The following is a 15842-nucleotide window of genomic DNA, read 5'->3' as shown; positions in this document are numbered from 1 at the left end:
TTTTTAAAACTTTTGAATTTGTCCACTGATTTCAATATTGTCTTAGAATCAAGCAACTGAAAATTATTAAAGAAAATGTTCAAATACTAAAGTGATAAATAAATCCAGAAACATATACCTGCCAATATAAATCACATAAGTAATTTTAAAATTTTGTAATAAAAGTTTCAGGCATAAGCAAGACATCTTAGGAGGAATATTGAGTTTATTCTGTTCTATGATACCTTAGTTTTTTAGTGAGCTGAAACTCAGTTATCTTCTCTTGTAGAAATAAAAAAGCTTTTAAATTGCTTGAATAGAACTTAAAACTAATCTTGGAACTAAAAACCACCTGTAAAATCCTTTTGTAAGATGAAAAAAGAGATTTAAAAAAATCATTACTGACAATTGCTAGCTGTGTTTATTACGATTTGTAATAATAAAAACTTTGAAGCAGCTGAGACAGGAAAAAAAACTGCTACCAATTAAAAATTACATATCACAGTGTGGGTGAGGCCTTTTATATTTATATATTAATACATATTTAAACACAAGCATATTTGACACATGTGCAAATATCCTTCAATAGTCTTCAAGCATCTGCATGTAATTCTGAGTTGAAAAACTAGACTTTATTTTGAGTACACACCTCTTTTACACAGCAACCTTAAATTTATGAGATGATCATTTCATCAGTATTGATTATAACCTATTAATTATTTTTAATTTCAAAAACCCATAACTGCCAATTTTTTATTTTTGAAAAACTGTAGCAACAGAGGAAAGGGTCATGCCAAATGCGGTGTTTTGGTGTAAAGCACAATAAGCTAATTCTGTTTTCCTTCACCACAAGTTTCAGACTCAAAGTTTACGTCTGTCAGATGTGCACAGAAAATCACACCTTTGGAGAGGAATCGTCAGCATCACATTGATTGAAGGGCGAGACCTCAAGGCGATGGATTCAAACGGGTTGAGTGACCCCTATGTGAAGTTCCGACTTGGGCATCAGAAGTACAAGAGCAAGGTGACCTGTCTCTTTTGTGTTCCCGTCAGTGCTTGGAAGGCAGTGGCTGGTTAATAGCCACACTCTTTGAGACATGAAAACACTGGACACTTTTTAATGCTTTACAGAACTGCTTGTGAACATTATGTCAGGAAACAGGATCAACAATTGTATTGCATTTCTTTTTGTGCTATGAGACCTTTGGTAAACCGTTCCTCTATGTCTCAATTTCTTCATCTATCACACAGAGTAATACTAGAAACTATCTTTTGAAAAAAAAAAAAAAAAGGCTGGAGCAAGCCCAAGTCAATGCCTGGAGCATAAAATGCTCAGAGAGTGTTGGCTGTGCCTGATACTAGCACACAAACTACAAACAGCATCATTTGACGTGCAGTAAAAATCTTCACGCAGTACTCAGTACTCTGAACCATGTTATTCAAAGTGACTTACACTGACGAAGATTGCAAGGTTTTAAAATTTCATTCAGAAATCAAAGGGCCAAGTTTCTGCTGCCACTACAGCAAAGTTACTTTGCCTCTCCATACTCCCATTTCCTCATCTGTGAGAATGAGAATGAAGATAATGCCTACCTAATAAAGTTATTGAGAAGATGGAATACTATATGTCATGTATGTAAAGGGTTTAGAATATTGCTTTGCCCACATAAATAATCAATTGTAGTAGCTGAAGGAAGGGGAAGAGTAAACACATTGTGTAATAACACATATTATTAGTAATAACATATTAAATAATCATATTATTAACAGAAGTAGTAATAATTAGTAAAGGTCAGAGTTGTCTATATGTGACAGTTACATTTCTCTGAGTTATATCTAAACACAACCTCTTGAATGATCAGCTTCTCCAGCTAGTATGCATTGATAGCTTGGGATAATTGATTGCATCCATCTTGTATTAAAAATCACTTTCTCCTTTGGGAATATCTTCACCTTTACATCACAATTTTTGTGAACTTTTTATCAACAGCCTGCCCAGGTTCATTTTGGCCCGGGGACTTCTCATCAGTAACGTAGATGGTTAGAAATACCGCAGAGTGATTTGTTAGCAGGTTGATTGGTCACCTTGTTGAGTGTCCCCACTGAAGGAGAAGACATCACTTCTGACCTATAGGAAATCATATGGAGAAGACAATCCTAATAAACTGAAAACCTAGGCTTTTTTGGGCCAAATAAGCAAAACAGCCCACTCCCCCAAACACTGCAGGAGTTCATCTGAACCCAGTTATGAGACATTTGAATCATCATAGTATCCATCCAGTGTCATCTTTTTTTTTTTTTTTTTGCATTGGGCTTAATAATAACACTCTAAAGAAAGTACTGATTCCCCAAAATAGATACCTATGACCACTTTCATCTTGTCCTTTATCAATTAACATTATTTCCATGTTCTGATAGGCTTAAAACATTACTTATTTTTATAGTTCTGCTCTTTAGATGTGAAATATGAAACCCAGCTATGGACACGTGTCTCTCTCTGCTCTTTCTTTCCATGATGTATTGCAGATTAATTTCAGATTATGAACTTTAAAAATTGTGATTCATTTGCATTACCTCTGCACATAACATACTTCATTGCTTTCAAAGTCTTTACATCTGAAGATGTGTCTCTCATACATTAAAAAGAGAAAAGGCCGCTACAGGCCCTCCTGCTAAAAAGAAAGAATAGAGAAACAAATATGAACGAATCTTGTCCAGCTCAATGAGGAGTGAAATTTTAAAACACATCAGTATTGGGTCACTTTATTCATTGATTCCACCAGGTGTCTAATCTAAATACTTGAAGGTGCAAAATTGCACATCAGATATCCTTCTTGTATATGCAACATGGAGATTATACACACACACACACGCTCATATTAATTCACAAGCATTTTTGGCATAGCGCCGTGGGGCAAGAGATCTGAAACTCTACTCAAAGACTTGAGTTATAATCTAGGTATTAAAAGTTAATGACTGTGGCCTCACTTAAACTTCAGGTCTTGGTTTCTCCATGTATAAAATGGGGATGATACATCAGTGCTGTCATTCTAAGATAAAAGTTTGCCTGGCCACCAAAAACTTACTTTTCCCCCCTCCTACAGAACTTCGTTCTCTATTTTCTTCTCTATTCTATTTGAATTCTATAAGATGGAAGTAAGGGGGGAAGAAAGAAACTCTAGAAATCCTCATCTCCCTTTTCTATAAGATCACAGACTTTGAGCTATATCCTCATGCATTAACTGGTTCTGTAAAACAAGCGCTGTTATCTGAGTGAGCTACTTCACTTGGAGACTGTTGGCCCTTTCTATATAATTCGTGTCTCTCATCTGTTGTTCACGATGAGAAGGTGCCTCTTGGTCTTTAGGATACGTCTTTTTGGGTTCTTTCAGACCATATGCAGTAAAAATGCTGACATCTAATGTCCATCATTTCTGGAAGCTCTCATTCAAATCTCACATGCTTTTCTAGGTAGGACCTAAAGTTTGATTTATGTCTCAAGTTGCATTTTTTAAGACTGATACCAATGAGATAGTAATGACATTTTGGTTTTTCCAGATTATGCCCAAAACATTGAATCCTCAGTGGAGGGAACAATTTGATTTTCATCTCTATGAAGAAAGAGGCGGGATCATTGATATCACTGCCTGGGACAAAGATGCTGGGAAAAGGGACGACTTTATTGGCAGGTTTGTGCAATTTGGTATTTTTGATTCATCCTAGAGAGGGTAAGGTTTTTAAGAAGAAAATTTAGTCTAAGTCTGGTATTATAACTGGTCTTCACTGTTTCGAAGCAAGGGATCTTACCATGGGAAAGCAAGGCTTGGGTGACCTGAAAAATAGATTTTGAAGACTGATCAGTAGGTGGCAGTTTTGACCAGTTGATGGACAGGCTACTTGAATTTGATATCCAGAAATTTTCTCCCGATGTTGGGGACATAGTGCATGAACATTACAGGAGTTGAGAAAGAGGAATCTCCTTTGATGTACAATGCTTAAAAGGAACAAGGAGCATATTCATAGTGTGCAGAGTAATCGGAGATGATATTGCTTTCCATAAAGCATATTGTGACTGTAAAATGTATTGTTTCATCCAGCTCCCTGCAAGGTAGAGAATCTTGATAATCTCCTAGGAGTTCACAAATCTCCCAGGAGTTCAAGTGTTAATGAAGGAAGTGTGTAGGTGAGGCAGATCCATGTTAATCTGATAATGCAGTGAAGAAAAGAATATTCTGAGGCTTGCATGATATCTCTGCAGAGTTCAGTTCAGTTTAGTCACTCAGTCACGTCCAACTCTTTGTGACCCCATGGACTGCAGCACGCCAGGCCACCCTGTCCATCACCAACTCCCGGAGCTTACCAAACTCATGTCTGTTGAGTCAGTGATGCCATCCAAGCATCTCATCCTCTGTCGTCCCCTTCTCCTCCCGCCTTCAATCTTTCCCAGCATCAGGGTCTTTTCCAAGGAGTCAGCTCTTCACATCAGGTGGCCAAAGTATTGGAGCTTCAGCTTCGGCATCTGGACAAGCTTATTTTGAAAAACTGTTTGAATTATATGATTGTTTTCTTACTTTTACACCTATTTTTGTATTTTCAGTAGTTACATATGTGTCTTTATAGCAAAACATATTGAAATATCAATACTGAGATAAAACAGTGTACAGAAGAACTTGTTTAAAAACTTCTTTCTTCATTGTAGTTCACGTGACTTCCACGTCTCTAAACATACAACCTGAAGAAATGCACACATGCTAATAATAATAAAGGGGAGTTTACACCAGGAGAACAAAACACAGGAATCCAACTCAACATATGTATCTTTTTGTCTTTTTCCTATTATAAGAAAGATGTTTTAAACAATAGTTTTCTTCATCAGATTACAGAATGAGAGGTCAAAGATGAGCTTCAGTTAACCTTTAATATTTTACTTACAAAATGGAATGAGAAAAACACCACTAATCTTATGCCGTGTTACATTTCAATCCTTTTTAAATGACAAGCCTTTACTGCATGTTTTTTTCCCTCTAGTAAAATACCGTTTTCAGGGTTTTCTTAATGTTCTGTCTTATTCTCTTTGGGCTGTACCAGCAGCTTGCTGCTGCTGCTGCTGCTGCTGCTGCTGCTGCTGCTAAGTCGCTTCAGTCGTGTCCGACTCTGTGCAACCCGATAGACGGCAGCCCACCAGGCTCCTCTGTCCTTGAGATTCTCCAGGCAAGAACACTGGAGTGGGTTGCCATTTCCTTCTCCAATGCAGGAAAGTGAAAAGGGAAAGGGAAAGCTTAAGTAACAGTAAAGATCTGTTCATACACGGAATACATTTTATTATGAATATGTCTGTTTCTTTTCCCCTCAGTATGCTATGAGCTATTTCGAGTAGATACTGTTTTAGCTATTCCTTGAATAATTCATTCATTTTCATAATTTTTAGCAACATTAGCTCTATTCAGTGACCACCAGAATGACTGTCATGTGTAACACACTGCCTCAATCTCATTGCTTTGTATTCGGATTTTCTTATATCAGTAAAATCATGACATAAATCATAAAGTGTATTGGCTTCTTGTACTCCTGGGTCCACACTCCATGAAGTCCTTCTTTTCCTATTTTCCATTTTTTCCATGATAACATGCACCCTTTTAACAACTCTTCTTTCTTTGAAAGGAATCTCCAAGTTTGGAAATGATGAAAATTTCTAAGCCCATTTTTAAAATTTTTGGTTGTGCTGGGTCTTCATTGGTGCGTGCGGGCTTTCTCTAGTTCCAGTGAGCAGAAGCTCCTTTTAATTGCAGTATATGGGCTTCTGATTGCAGTGGATTCTTTTGTGACAGAGCACAGGCTGTAGGTGCGTGGGCTTGAGTAGTTGAGGTGTGCGGGCTTAGTTGCCCTGTGGAATGTGGAATCTCCCAAGATCAGGGATCAAACCATGTCCCCTGCATCGGCAGGTAGATTCTTATCCACTGTAGTACCAGGAAGTCCTCTCAGCTCATTTTTCACTGACCTTTCCCTTTTCCTCATTAGATAATATTACGTATTCTTCAACGGCAGGCCTAATTATTTGAAGAAATGTTTGGCAGAGAGGTAGACCTGTGTATCCCACTTCATCTTGTTTCTATGGGTGTATCCCTGTTTTGGCAGTTTTTGAGAGAACAGTGATAAATGGCACTCTGAAGATAATAGTGATTGCTCTAGACAACTAGGGAGCTAAGAAGGTCTCATGAAGTTTGGAAAAAGAGAAGAAATCCATTTTTGGAGTTTCTAGGTTGGGGAACCTGTGCAAGTCCTCACAGGTGCTGGGGGACTGGTGTGCCCTGAGAGGGCTTGGAAGCTCCATACCCCTTACCACATACCTCCTGTGCATCTCTTCCATCCGGGACCATATCCTTTTCTAATAAACTAGTTATCTAGTTGGAAGTGTATCCCACCCTTATTTTTTAAGTTGTTGAAAGTGCTTCAGTTCAGTTCAGTCACACAGTCGTGTCCCACTCTTTGCGACCCCATGGACCTCAGCACGCCAGGCCTCCCTGTCCATCACCAACTCCCGGAGTCCACCCAAACTCATGTCCATTGAGTCCGTGATGCTATCCAACCATCTCATCCTCTGATGTCCCCTTCTCCTCCTGCCTTCAATCTTTCCCAGCATCAGGGTCTTTTCCAATGAGTCAGCTCTTTGCATGAGGTGGCCAAAGTATTGGAGTTTTAGCTTCAACATCAGTCCTTCCTATGAACACCCAGGACTGATCTCCTTTAAGATGGACCAGTTGGATCTCCTTGCAGTCCAAGGGACTCTCAAGAGTCTTCTCCAACACCACAGTTCAAAAGCATCAATTCCCCTGCGCTCAGCTTTCTTTATAGTCCAATTCTCACATCCATACATGACCACTGGAAAAAACATAGCCTTGACTAGATGGACCTTCTTGCATATAGTTTCTGGCTTGGGCTCTGCGTGGGTTGTTGGATGACTTCTTTATGCCCATGGCTATTACACAGGGGAACTTTACAAGCAGGATCAAGGAGACCTACTCCAGCACCCTTACTGCTTTGATGGACACAACTGTGTGCTCTGCTTCCCAGTGTCCTGGTTAGATTAAAACTGGCTTAGATGGAGAGTCAAAATACTACCTTTAAAGAATTATAAGGATTCCTAAAACTCTCATTTATTTTGAATGACTTACTCTTATTTCCAGTTACATTTTTGTTGGGAAGATCCCCTGGAGAAGGGAATGGCAACCCACCCCAGTATTCTTGCCTGGAGAACTCCATGGAGAGAGGAACCTGGTGGGCTACAGTTCATGGGGTCACAAAAGAGTTGGACACGACTGAGCGACTAACACTATTTGGCATCAGCTTCACTAAAGAAATTCACATTTGGTCATCCATCAAATATAATTCCCTATGAAAGCAATTTGAGCCAAGAATTTTTAGAGTAAACAGAGCACAGATAGACAAGAAGACTCTTAGGACCACTTTTGAGTATCAGTTTGAATCCTTTTGCATAGTAAAGGGAATTATTGTTGAATCTGGGGTAATCAAAGGTGGACAGTAGAAAATCATTAAATACTCTGCTAATTTAACAAAGATACCTGTGGCAGAAAAAGGAAGTGACTATGGCAAATACCATTATTTTCAATCTAGTTGATGACCAGAAAGCAGCTGAAGCTCTTGATCACTCACTTCATACTTACTAAATTGTACTTTACACACATCCTGCCGCTGAAAAAAAATACATTACTAGATCAAAGTAGAAGGCAAGTAGATTTGCATGTGTTTATGTGATGGCTGTGTGGTAACAGTCGAAATAGTGCAGATTATAACAGAATTCCTTGATCCTAGAATAGTTTAGAAAAGAATTGACTTACCTTCTAATTAAATTTGAGTTCTAAGATTAAAGTAACAGGAGCAAAAGTGTCCTCATGGTCTTCTGTGTTCTTTTGCAAGTACTCTTGCAACATTCTATGTCTATATTAAATTATTTTTAATTAATTTATTGAAATATATTTTACATGAAACGTAAATTGAAGCTGTACAACATGTTGATTTAATACATTTATATACTGTAATACAGTTGCCATTGTAGCTATAGTTGGTGCCTCTATCATGTCACATATTATCTTTGTGTGTTTCTGTGTTTGTGTGTGTGTGTGTGTGTATGTGGTGGAAATAATTAAGATGTGTCTCTATTCACTTAAAAGTTAGAGACTTCTGGGAGTTGGCTGGTAGCTGGCAAATAAATTTGAAGTTGGCTGTGGAGGGTAATGCTGTCCCATTAATGTCTATTAACTGTTTTTAAGGATCCTTTTTGCTCCTTCTCAAGTACACCAGACATCTTCCCACCTCAGGACCTTTCCCTCCATCTCCACGTGTCCACCTGTCTAGCTTCTTTACCTACTTTAGGTCTGTGCACAAATGTCACACCAGCGATGCAGCCATCCCAACTCTATGTAAAAATGAAACTTCTTTCCCTTGACATCCCATTTCCTTTATCCTGCTTTGTTCTCTGCATCGAGGTCTATCATCATTGGACAGACTATGCATTTCGCTCATTTTATCATTTACTTCCCATCAGTAGAATGTGAGCTTCGTGAGGGTGGGAATTTTTGAGTTGTGTTGTTAATCGTGGCATCCTCAATACCTAGAAAAGCAAATGGCAAATAATAGGTGCTTAAGAAGTATCTGCTAGATTTAACTTTACACACCTGAAGCTTGATTGATTGCTGGAATTATGGCTCTTCCTTCTCTAAATAAATATAGAATTTGACAGCAGATGTTAAGGCAACAGTAGTTAGAACAACATGTCTTAGTGGAAAGTATAGAGTTGCAGTACAGTTAAGAAAGATATTTGTATATAATTCAAAAGGGAGAATTAATGAGTTAAAGTGTTAAAGTGTCTGAGTGATCTTTGTACTTGAAAAATACTGAGTGTTTGCATTTGAAAAAAAAATGCCTATCCATTTACAAAGATATTTATAATTTTTTATCATAATGTCTAGTGAGTTAATGCTATCTGGTTGTTAAATTTTACAAAAAAATTAAATTTACTATGAATGGAAAGAAACAACAACAATAATAATGTTTTACACTGCAAGGGGAACTACTATGTACTTTAGCTCAAAATTAGGGTAAAACAAGGGAGGTTCATATTATACCAATTTTGCAGGTGCAAAAAGTGAGGTGTTTTTGAGGTATAGCCAAATGGCTCAGCGACTGCTCAGCTAGTATGAATTTGAGGCAACTTATCTGAGATTCAAATCCAGGATTCCTGACTCTAGAATCCATGCCCCTTTCACTTTGGTCTCATATTCAGTATGTTCTGGAGCCATTAAGCGCTTGATAAAATGCCAGGTGGGCAGTAAACCCACTTGGATGGTGTGTACCATACTGCAAGTTTGAACAGCAAATTTTACCTGTCGCTGAACTACAGATTTCAAGTGAAGGTGAAATAATGTTAATCTGCGAGTAATTATTTAACTTTCTGATCACCTGCATTTTGGCAGGCAAGACGGACTGCCACCTTTACAATAATCAGCTAATAAATCCTCATGATTGTTACACTTTTATGCAGAGCAGTAATCTGAACAAATTGTCTGCTGACAGCTGTGGTAAATTGCTAAGAATGAGTGCTGTCAGAGAACAAGTTGTTTTTATGAACGTGCAGAATAAGTAAATCCCATGTCAAGCAATTTCATTCAGTCGGAGTTATTTGCAATCCAATATAGCAAGATTTATAGCATTATTTATTAGTGTGCAAAATGCTTGTTTATCTTTAAAGTGGCATTGATTTGGTGCCCATATATTTTCGGTTGGTGGATTGCTCCTAACTTTATTTGCTGCATTGTTATCAGGGACAAGACATTGATACTGCCCACAACAACAGAGTGCTACAGATGCAAACTTCAGTAGAAAGTTCTATTTTAACACAATTTTTCTTAGTAATATAAAAGAAAAAAAGTTATTCCAAATGGGCAAGTTCTGGGTGAAGAAAAATGCTTTCAAATGCTATGACCATAAAAATAAATCTGTGACTCTGTAATTTAATGCCAAAGGAAAGAGAATGCGGAATGAGTAGGCATACACATACGTCTCTCCAGGTACAGTGTGGAAAATGAGGAAACAGCCTTTGACTTTGTATATTAACCAAATTAATGTTTCTTAATTGAAGGACATTGCATGTGAGCGTTTGACACTCTATAGGTTCTGATTTGCAGTGATTCTTATTTGTGATATAAATTCTACAGTGATTATTCTACTTCCTACTTATATCAGAGTAGAAGCAATCTCTGCTTCATTATTAATTTGAAAGCACAAGATAACTATTTAGAAAACTCTAAACTGAAGAGAAGTTTTAATGGAATCATTGTGTTTCACCATTTTCCTTACTAGGGACTGAGTGAAATATTTCATTTGGGAGATAGGTAATGTTTCGATAAAGAATGGAGTGTCATTGATTCTTGTCTTGGTTTGTCGTTAACTCAAGTCAAATATATTGAGATTTCAATCCATTTTCTTTCATGACTTACTATTTTTTCTTCTGAAGACTTTCTCAGAAAGTTTATACTCACTGCAGTATTTTATATATGATAGACAAAGTTTCCAAAGACAGTTTCCATGCATCACTGTGTGTATGTTAAGTAGCTTACCTTCTAGGCAATGAAGGGGAACCTCCCAAGTTTGTATTAATAGAAGTATGCTCTGATAAATCCATCTCCCCAAAGACAGTTGGACAGTGACAACTGCTGACAATGCAGTAATTGCATTGCTGCTGCTGCTGCTAAGTTGCTTCAGTCGTGTCCGACTCTGTGCGACTCCATAGATGGCAGCCCACCAGGCTCCCCCATCCCTGGGATTGTCCAGGCAAGAACACTGGAGTGGGTTGCCATTTCCTTCTCCAGTGCATGAAAGTGAAAAGTGAAAGGGAAGTCGCTCAGTCATGTCCGACTCTTAGCGACCCCGTGGACTGCAGCCCGCCAGGCTCCTCCGTCCATGGGATTTTCCAGGCAAGAGTACTGGAGTGGGGTGCCATTGCCTTCTCCAGTAATTGCATTAGCATTTAGTAATGTCAGGTGGCGTGTACACGGCATCATCATGAAACTTGAAAAACTTTAGTGGTTACCTGTTGAATTCTTTAAAATGCAAAGATTCTAAAGAGTTACCTATCATATTGATTTATAATATGAGATCTTATGCGTTATTTGTTTTACCAATGTAAAGTAGTTCTCAAACAGTAAACCTCAAAAAGTTTTCTAATTTTATCGATAAATTTGGTCCAAATTATGTAAACTGTGTTTTTAGAAATTCTCCCCCACAAAAGAAATCCTGTAGAGGCTTGTCTTCCTGTCCCAAGGCTTTGATTTTGTTTTATTTTGTTTTTTAATTAATTGACTTTTTATTGAAGGATAGAGGCTTTGTTTGTAAATGTTCTCTTATCTGGTTGACTTCATAATATCATGAGCAGGCACTTCAGGGCACAACACACACTTAGAAGTTCCTTGTTAGAGGAGATATAAATTTCTGTTGCAGATATTCTTCCTGATAATTTAAAGTTTATTTTGGTGGAATTCTTGTTAGACCTGATTATGCCGCACCCCCGGTTTGTAAATCAGAATCAGAATATAGCTGACACAGAGCTGGGCGAGGAGGAAATGTGTCAACTCTGGGTGTTCTTGTCCATCATTCTATTCACTTATGTTTGTCCAGTTAGCATAATCTTCAATCCACAGTTTCTTTACAGAGATCTTTTATTGTTTTCATTTTTGTTTTATATTGGAGTATAGTTGATTTACAATGTCACATTAGTTTCAGGTGTACAGCAAAATGATTCAGTTATACATATACATACATCTTTCTTTTTCATATTCTTTTCCCATAATGGTTATTACAGAGTACTGAGTAAGTTCCCTGTGCTATGCAGTACATCCTTGTGGGTTACCTATTTTATATATAGTAGTGTGTATATGTTAATCCCAACCTCCTAATTGACTGGTATCTTTTAAAGCCATTGTCCATTTTGTGAGAATTGGTTCAGTTAAAGCTAGATGCTATAATCTGTAAACCCACCTCCCTGGGCACGTATCATATGGACTGTGGTTCAGTGGAAGCCAGTCACCAAGTTCAGGGGTCACTGTCAGCTCCTCTATGTCATGCGGCTGCTGCTCGTCACTCAAGATACTTGCCGGTCGCGTGTGACATACCCAATGCACAAGCCACCGGTGTGAATGCAGGTATAAAATATTTATGAAGCTTGAATCCTAGTTTTATTTTTTTAATTTTCTGTCTTATTTTTAAATTAAAAAATAAATAAATGCATTCAAATAGGCCTAACATTTGCTTCCTGTATCTCACATGTACGTCACTGGTGCTAATCACAAAACTTTTATCTGGGTTGGTGACTGGCTTAGGCAGATGGAAAGGCAGTGAGAAAAAAGTGATAAGAATACTGAACATTTTCTCCTTGAACTTAGGGGAAAATGTCACCAAATAAATGTGATGTGTTCCTTTCACATGGCCAAGTAAGTGCATATAGTTTTTAAAAAGAGCAAAGAATTTCAAGCTTTGATATGGAAGTGAGGAAATGGGGTTTGAGGTCTTAAAACCATCACTTAATTTCTCTGAGCCTCAATTTCCCATTTTGAGGTCTTTAAAAACCATCACTTAATTTCTCTGAGCTTCAATTTCCCATTTGTGGAATGAAAGAAAGTCGCACTCAAATCTCTTTCAGTTTGAGTCTCTTTTGATTCTTCTATTGATAATTCATTGATGAGTTCAGTTCTGACAGTAAATTCTAAAGTTGTTCAATATCAAACTAAGGCATATGAGATAATAAAACTATATAGTGTTTACATAGTGTTTCATCTTTTCACAGTAGTTTTTCATCTATTGTTTCTGTATGCAAAAAGAAGGCATAAATGAGGAAAGCTGATGCATAAAAAGTTTAAGTGACTTGCTTAATATCACAATACTAATGAATAATTCAGCTTACAAAGTGTTGAATCCCTCAAATTTAACAGAAGCCTGATGCATAATGCAATTAATAGAAATAAATAGTTAATAAATGGGTGTTGGAAAGAAATCAATCCACTTTCTAGGAAGACAATATAGAAATGGTAGCATGAGCAAAACTGCATGCTGATTCTGACCCTGCCACTATCAAAATGGGTAGAATTTTGGCCTCTCTGAACCTCTATCTCCTCCTCTGTAAGTATTTTGGACTGTGGTTCAGTGGAAGCCAGTCAACAAGTTCAGGAGTCACTGTCAGCTCCTCTGTGTCATGCGGCTGCTGCTCGTCACTCGAGGTACTTGGCGGTCGCGTGTGACATACCCGATGCACAAACCACCAGTGTGAATGCAGGTATAAAATATTTGGACTGCGGTATTCTGACTGTATTCCCGGTGTTGGGCTAGGTGCCTGCCCTTGAGGTGTACCAAGAGATGGACAGAAAAAGACAACTGCTGCTTATTGCCCTGAGAATTAGTTAAAAATTAGCCAAGCAAAGATAGGTAGATACATCATCTCAGGTAGATGGGGTTGCTTCCTTCACAACAGAACACAAATAAGCAGGTGAGCCTTAGCATGGATGGTGGGAGAATTACAGACAAGCAGGAATTATTGAAATAGCAAGTATAAATCAACAAGTAAACACCCAAGCTGATGGTAGATTGTGGAGGACCCCATTGCCTTACTAAAGACCTTTCATAAATGGTGAGAAGCCAGGAGTGGAACATGGGCAGATTTGCTTCTTGGATATCTGTAACTGTCAGGATTGAATCGTGTTAATGGTTTTTGCATTAGGCCGGGTTCCCTGCGGCTTCCCTTGTGGCTCAAATGGTAAAGCATCTGCCTGCAATGCAGGAGACCCAAGTTTGATTCCTGGGTCTGGAAGATCCCCTAGAGAAGGAAATGGCAACCCAGTCCAGTACTCTTGCTTGGAAAATTCCATGGGCGGAGAAGCCTGGTAGGCTACAGTCCATGGGGTTGCAAAGAGGTGGACATGACTGAGCGACTTCACTCACAGGTTCCCTAGAACACAGGGCTTGAAGCAGTGATGAGGTGCTGGTGCTTAAATGGGAGGTACAATCCCAGGCACTGAGGGTGAGAGAGAGAGAGAACATGATGCAGAGAAGACTAGAGAGTCATACACGGTGATATGTTACTGGGCTGGCCACGTTCCCAGAGTTTCAGAGACCCCATGGCTGCTCAGCAGCTGTGCACACTTGACCACGTGTGCACAGGCAGGCAAGATGGAGAATCCTGCTTTTGGAACGGTTTGTGAGAGAGAGAAAGTTACCTTCCCGTCTCCTATGCCATTGATCTAAGTTCACCCCATCAGGAGAAAACATCTATGTGGTTTCATCTGGTTTCTTTAGTGGTTGACCAGGAAGCCAGATCCCATACATACTCCTTAGTGCAGCTTTTCATCCAAGGGCAGAAGTGGCCTTAGAGGCCAGAAATTTGGGGCATGTGGCGTTTGGGCCTAGATGCACAGTGGCAGCCGAGGGGAGCACTCAGCCCATTTGGGTAAGTGAGAGTTTTGACCGTCCAAGGCCAGTCCTGGGTGAAAGACCTCTGAGGACTCACACCCAGTTGACTGGTCACAGTTGGAGGATGAGGAACAGCCCCTTGGAAAGACCCAGTCAAAGGCAAAGCTAAGACAAAGCCAGCAGCTGAGAACCCACCCAGGAGTTCCATGTAGAACCCAGATATAAAACAAGAAGTGAGAGGAGCTGTTCTTTGAACCAAAGGGGAGAACCCACACCCCATTTTTCACCCTTCCTCCATCCATGGTGACTAGGATGCAACCCCTGACCCATGCTCCTTAGAAGACAATTTGAAGATTACATTCTTACATTCAGACTTTTTTCTTTGGTGAGGTGGAGGCATAATACATCTGAGGAATAGTATTTCATTACCTGGAAGATGAATTTGTTCTCATACCTTTTTTGATATGTGGAATTATAAAAAAGGAAGATGTGTTGTTGTTGCTGCTCTTTAGTTGCTAACTCAGGTCCAACTCTTTGTGACCCCATAAACTTCAGCATGCTAGGCTTCCCTGTCCTTCACTGTATCCCCAGAGTTTGCTCAAACACATGCCCATTGAGTCAGTGATGTTATCCAACCATCTCATGCTCTGTCATCTCCTTCTCCTCCTGCCTTCAGTCTTTCCCAGTATTAGGGCCTTTTCCAATGTGTTGGCTCTCTGTATCAGGTGGCCAAAGTATTGGAGTTTCAGCTTCAGCATCAGTCCTTCCAAGGAATGGAAATCAGGGTTGATTTCCTTTAGGATTGACTGGTTTGATCTCCTTGCAGTCCAAGGGACTCTCAAGAGTCTTCTCTAGCACCACAATTCAAAAGCATCAATTCTTCAGTGATCAGCCTTCTTTATGGTCCAACTGTCACATGCATACTAGAAAAAACATAGCTTTGACTATACTAACCTTTGTCAGCAAAGGGATGTCTCTGCTTTTTAATAGCTAAGTTTGTCATAGCTTTCCTTCCAAGGAGCAAGTGTCTTTTAATTTCTTGGCTGCAGTCACCATTTACAGTGATTCTGGAACCCAAGAAAATAAAATTTGTCACTGCTTCCAATTTTTCCCCTTCTATTTGCCATAAAGTGATGGAACTGGATACCATGATCTTAGTTTTTTGAGTGTTGAGTTTTAAGCCAGTTTTTTCACTCTCCTCTTTCACCCCCATCAAGAGGTTTTTTAGTTTCTCTTTCAGTTCAGTTCAGTTCAGTCACTCAGTCGTGTCCGACTCTTTGCGACCCCATGAATCGCAGCACGCCAGGTCTCCCTGTCCATCACAAACTCCCGGAATTCACCCAGACTCATGTCCATTGAGTCAGTGATGCCATCCAGCCATCTCATCCTCT

General features: G+C 39.1%; 1 protein-coding gene across 9 annotated transcripts in view; it reads left to right on the top strand.

Annotated features, from left to right (window-relative positions):
* MCTP1 (multiple C2 domains, transmembrane 1) overlaps positions 1-15842 on the top strand; it is a 563225-nt gene that overhangs the window by 342122 nt on the left and 205261 nt on the right. For all 9 annotated transcript variants that reach the window (XM_010831935.1, XM_010831934.1, XM_010831936.1 and 6 more), the window contains 2 exons: positions 833-1003; positions 3538-3668. In XM_010831935.1, the coding sequence (XP_010830237.1) occupies positions 833-1003; positions 3538-3668 (302 nt within the window). The remainder of the gene's footprint in view (positions 1-832; positions 1004-3537; positions 3669-15842) is intronic.

The sequence above is a fragment of the Bison bison genome, unplaced genomic scaffold (assembly GCF_000754665.1).
Source record: "Bison bison bison isolate TAMUID 2011002044 unplaced genomic scaffold, Bison_UMD1.0 scf7180017864533, whole genome shotgun sequence".
Lineage (NCBI taxonomy): Eukaryota > Metazoa > Chordata > Mammalia > Artiodactyla > Bovidae > Bison > Bison bison.
This window is presented reverse-complemented; position numbering and strand designations above follow the sequence as displayed.